Source organism: Hemiscyllium ocellatum, chromosome 5 (genome assembly GCF_020745735.1).
Source record: "Hemiscyllium ocellatum isolate sHemOce1 chromosome 5, sHemOce1.pat.X.cur, whole genome shotgun sequence".
Lineage (NCBI taxonomy): Eukaryota > Metazoa > Chordata > Chondrichthyes > Orectolobiformes > Hemiscylliidae > Hemiscyllium > Hemiscyllium ocellatum.
In genome coordinates, this window is record NC_083405.1 from 103,841,063 (window position 1) to 103,847,062 (window position 6,000).

At 38.8% G+C, this 6,000-nt stretch overlaps 1 protein-coding gene across 1 annotated transcript in view; it reads right to left on the reverse strand.

Annotated features, from left to right (window-relative positions):
• LOC132815810 (kinesin-1 heavy chain) overlaps positions 1-5,745 on the reverse strand; it is a 109,676-nt gene extending 103,931 nt beyond the window's left edge. Inside the window, exon 1 of the mRNA XM_060825070.1 lies at positions 5,338-5,745. Coding sequence (XP_060681053.1) covers positions 5,338-5,463 — 126 coding nt within the window. The 5' untranslated portion in view covers positions 5,464-5,745. The remainder of the gene's footprint in view (positions 1-5,337) is intronic.
• Positions 5,746-6,000: the final 255 nt, after the last annotated feature.

Genomic DNA, 6,000 nt, shown 5'->3' on the forward strand with positions numbered 1-6,000 from the left:
GATTAAACCACTGATACTGGTTAGCCTGCCAGCCTAAAAATCAAATCTCTACCTCTGGACCAGGAGAGCTGGGTTCATATCTTATCCACTCCAGAGGCGTGTAATACTATCTCTGAACAGGTTGTTTAGAAAATATCAAAAAAAACAGTAGCTAGCTGTAAAACAGATTAATCCACTTGGACCTAGAGACTATACAGTGCCATAAAGTCAGGCAAACATTGATCATTGCACAACTGCCCTGCATGAAAACTAAAACTGTAATTTGTATTATCTAACTGGATTGAAATTAGATCGTATTATTTTTTAAAACGAACGATGGAGGACAATTCAAAATCATGTTTATAAAGGACTAAGTCAGACGATTTCCTCAAGAGACAATCAGCCTCTAAGATTGAGGTTGCTCACTCCTGACAGAGGACTGGGATATGAGCATGTCCACTAACTGGATTTCACAAGATGACAACATGACTGATTGCAGAATATGGACCTCGAAATAACACTAAGACTATAGAATCAAATTAGAATGTAACATGTTCAATTTGTACAAACAGATGAGTTTTATTGTGAATTGACTACATAATAGATTGCTATCCTCAAACATGGGTAAAAGTCAGGACAAAGTGTTAAAATAAACACAAATCAGTGATCAATGTGCAAAAATCTGAATGATGAGGATCTTTGGTGTTCACACTGTCATACAAGATAAGAAGTAGTGAAGATATACAAAGCCAGGCAACTACTCAATTAAATATGTACACTAGGTCAAAAGAAATTTACCCATTGTAACTTTGGGGCCAAAAACAGTTCTTTTGTGCATAATGTGTAAAAACACTCAAATGATATTTAGGATGGCTAACAAGTGGAGCTACGATCTTTTCTCAGCTAGATAAGTATAATGGATAAAATGGCCCTCATCCCTATTTACCATGTGATGCACTGTAGCTGCAGGAAATAGGAAAGAGCTGCAAAATCCAAAAGCAATATGAATCTAAGCTTTATTTTATGAGATCAAGTCAAAACAAAAGATCGGTCATCTATGCCTCAACTGCAAGTATTCTAATAACTTCACATGGAAATGTGCAAAGTTTGAAATAAATGAATTTAAAAACTTTGCTTTTAGGCGGAATTAGTATACAATGTTTGCTGCTCAATTTTAAAGTTCTTTTAGCTTCAAATTTGTCAACCAAATGCAAGTTTGAGAAATATGCCTGCAGCAAACTGATTTTGCATTTCTGCACAATTCAGTCTCAGCAGAGCTAATCATGAAACTAAGATATACTTCAGAAAAGCTCTTCCCTACTGCGATCTCAAAATAATCAGTTTTTAATGTTGGTTGAAAGGACATCTGGACAGTGTGCAAACTCTTTTCAAATAGGTTCAATACCTTTAACCTTCTCAGAACCAGTTGACAAGATGATAGCTTAAGGTTTCATAAATAGGGTAGACAGGAAGAAACTTTTCCCTTTGGTGGAAGGATCAATGACCGGGGTATAGATTTAAAGGTAATGGGCAGGAGGTTTACAGGGGATGAGAGGAAAGCTTTTCTTCCTCCTAGATGGTGGTAGGAATCTCGAGCTTGCTGCTTGTAAGCGTGGTAGGAACAGAAGAGCTCACAACATGTTAGAAGTACACCTACAATACAAAAACATACAAGGCCATAGGCCAACTGCTGGTAAATAGGATGATAATGTAGAAAGTTCTTTTAAACCTACAGAGACTTTATAAGCCAAAAAGCTTTTTTCTGTGCTATAAGCCTCTATTCAAAAGAAAAATAAATCCAACTTCCACAAACTGCACTGGAGGCTCAAATCCTAATGTGGGGCACAAACAAATAGACTAACCACATGCACGGTGGCACAGAGGTTAGCACTGCTGCCTTACAGCACCAGGAACCTGGGTTCAATTCCCGCCTCAAGGTAACTGTCTATGTGGAGTTTGTACATTCTCCCCGTGTCTGCGTGGGTTTTCTCCGGGTGCTCCAGTTTCCTCCCACAATCCAAAAAATGTACATGTTAGGTGAATTGGCCATGCTAAATTGCCCGTAGTGTTAGGTGAAGGGGTAAATGTAGGGGAATAGGTCTAGGTGGGTTGCTCTTCAGAGGGTCAGTGTGGACTTGTTGGACTGAAGGGCCTGTTTCCACACTAAATAATCTAATCTACAAAAATCCTACCAATTACATCAGATAGTTGAATAAAAAAAAACTTCCAACAATCAAAATCAGGATATGTTTAACCACAGAAGGCCTAAAGGAAAAAGCAAAAGAGAGACAGTGACCTTGTCCAGACCACAGTGCATGTTATACCAATCCAGTCCTAGGCTGAAGGGGCAAGTGTTCAGTTAACCAGGCCAGTGCTCAACCTCAACACTAAACAAGACAACTGTGAGAATCAATATCTCTCTCAGTTTATCCATTTAATCAGGCGTGAAATTTTTCAAAGCATTAGTGGGAGCACAATTTGTATATGTAGCCCAGGTTGTGGAAACAAATGGCAGATTTAATGAAATAGAATTTCAATCATGTGTTCACAGCAGATAAGAATCCTGTTCAACTTCAACAACCTCAAAAATTGAACACAGTGATATTACTATTTAAGCTTTCAAGTATGAAGACACAATTGAAAGGTATTAAAATTCTACAAAGCACCAGGTACCAATTTCATGTTAGGGGTGGGGAAAGAAGAAAAAGAATATCAAATGTTAAAATTTGTCCAAAATATTAATTCTGAAAAAGTACACCCAACTCAGAAGTTAAAGGTGAACAGCAAGTTTTAAAAAAAAACAAACGTTTTGCCAGAAAGCTACAACTAAATATTCTGAAACAAACCGCTTTACAGATACAGTTCTTTATAATTATACATGAAGAAAACATCTCCTTTAAATTTTCTACATAGAAACTGACACCAAGTTGTCTAAACTCAACAGACATCTTGGGAGAAGTTTAAGGGATTATAAATGCCTAATATCAGAACTGTACTGTTTCCTCTAACGAAACCACACAAGTCGTCAGTGTTTAAGGAACAAATCAGATTATTGTAATAGTTCTCAGGATGATTTATTTTCTAAGCTTCTATCCTAAAATGAACCATATATTTGATATGAATAACACCATTTTAGTGATAAACTAAATCAATGAGGTTTCAAAATTTTGAAGAGGTACATTTTCAGAAAACTATGCTACAATTCAATTAGTTTAGATTAGATTACTTAGTGTGGAAACAGGCGCTTTGGCCCAACAAGTCCACACCAACCCGCCGAAGCGCAACCCACCCATACCCCTACATTTACCCCTTACCTAACACTATGGGCAATTTAGCATGGCCAATTCACCTGACCCGTACATCTTTGGACTGTGGGAGGAAACCCACGCAGACACGGGGAGAATGTCCACACAGTCAGTCGCCTGAGGCGGGAAATGAACCCGGGTCTCTGGCGCTGTGAGGCAGCAGTGCTAACCACTGTCCACTAATTATTCTATAACCAGTGCCTCAAGTACATTAGCTTAAGGGAACAAGTAAGTAGTATTGATGGCTTAAAAGGTGTTTTGGTATAGTGCTAGTGCCCCTACCTCTGAGCCAGGAGGGTTCCACTTGCTCCAGATATACATTACACACGTCTGAAAAGATTGGTTAAAAAATCCAAAAACAATAAAAGCTGGAAATACTGAACAGATCTGTCTGCATCTCTGGAGAGAGAAAGACAGTTAATATTTCACGTCTGATATGATTACTTCAGGACACAGGTTCTTCAGTTCTGAAGAATCATATTGCACTTTAAACATTAACTGTTTCTCACTCCTGAGATGTTGCCAGAGTTGCTGAGTTTTGCCAACATTGTTATTTCAGATTTCCAGCATTCACAGTAGTTTGTTTTTGTTAATTGACAAGTCATCCTTGCTTAAAAACATTCTGATGTGACAGGAAGAGGTGATTATACATTACACAAGAGTTAATCCAGAAATAAAAGTACAGTTTCACTTGATTTACTTTAACTATTTCACTGTTCTTTAATTTAAATACACATTGAGCAGCTTTTACAATGCTTTAAATAGTAATAACAAAAGTAGAAAGTTCAAGAAAATTCATATAGAACTTGAAGTGTTAGCTGTCTCTCCCCTCCCCTTTCCCCCCCACACAGGGATGCTGCCAGACCTGCTAAGTTTCCCCAACATTTTCTGTTTTTACATATTTTTAAAATATCTAGTGAGTTGTTAAGACTTCAGATATGAAACATACCAGCAGTTACTCTACATAACAGGTGGTACCTTGAAAATGATAGCCTCTGTTTTAAAGACCTGCAAATGAATCTCTGTACAGATAACATTCATTTCAGAAGTTCTGAATTATTAGCTTCCCTTGTTGAAAAGGAATGCTGCTTAAATTCTGATGTTTAAGGATTTATTTTTAAAAAGGGATTCTAGAAGTTAAGTGAGCATTTCTTGAATTATAGCCCTGGAGTACCATTCTTACACAGCAGTTCCAAGACAAACAAAGGCCATGAAACAGCGCAAGAGAGATCAATCTTTACACAAACCAACCAATGTATAAAACTTTAAAACATGTTTCGTATTCAATATTTACCAATCTACATCCATTAAAACACAAATTATATCATAACTAATTACCACTTTTAGGGTGGGCAAATCACTCCAGGTCAACAGCAACACATTTTCAGCAACAGCAAATCTAAACTAGTTAGAATTTCAACTTCAATATGTGCTATTTGATTGTCATAATCTCAATCCGAAAACAATTCATAACTACCAGGTTGACTTCATCTTCTAATTAATGTATGAACTTGCCTTTTTAACAATTAAGATCACGACAAAGACATATTTGTATTGAATTATAATTATTGCCCCCACCCTCCAAAAGAAGCATTCAGAAAAGATCCTCCCGAATGTCAATATATGGCGCATCCCATTCGCCTGAAGCACTAAGAATTACTCAGAGGAAGATTTACGGTTCCTTTCTGTCGATTTAAAATTCCACACCCTACGTTATGCTCCCTATGGCTCTAAAATAAGACGTGGCAATTTCTAAAAATTCGACAGAACAATAAATAAATTATGATTTGTACTAAGAAAATAAAACACCAAGGCAAAGCAGTAGCAAACCTGGGAGAAGTTTTGAAACAACAGGCGCACTTCGGGGAGACGCCTTGACAGATGAACGCACTTTTTAAATAAACAGCCGCAATCACTTTCAAATCTCCTACTTAGAGGGGATTCACTCACATCTCAAACTTGAATAGTCGATATTAACGCATAACACTGGACAAAATCCAGCCTCAGAAAGAACAAAGAATGACAGCGTAGGAAACCAAAAATAAAAACTCACCCCAACCGCCACGGTTTCACCCCCTTGAAATTTGCAGATATATTTGTCCCCGCGTTGGATCTCCGAGTCATTTAGCGGCCTGAAACGGCACATCACTTTTATACTGCACTCTGCCGGATCCGCCATTGTCCTTTTTTATATATTGTAGCGAAGGGGGGGGAAGGGGGGTGGTAAATTTAAAAAATACAAGTCAAACTTCCCCCCCTTCTCCTTAAAAGTAGTGGGTGCCTTTTGTCCTCCGGATCAATGGGTACCGTTTCTCCGGAGAACCGGTTTCCGTTCCTGACTGAAGAGTTTCTATTTTTTTGCCCCCTCTCTCTCGTTTCCACTTCACTTCCGATCCAACATGGCCGCCATTAAACCGGCGTCTCCCGGCCGCAGCCTCGCTCTCATTCAGCGCGCGCCCGAGTGGGGCTGGGGTCTGACGTCACATCTGCAGATCAAGCTAACGCGCGCTCCCATCCAATTGCGCATGCGCTGTGCCTTCCATTCCACGCACTTCCCAATGGCATCGGCAGCTTATGGTAATAAGGAGAGATAAGGCCAAATCAACAGCAAGATTTCACAGGCATTGCCCTTGCTGTGTTTCTTTAAGGCTTTTACAACGCTAATTTTGTTTTTTTTCCCCCTCCTCAAAAAAAAGGGCTGCTATCCCAGGAGGAG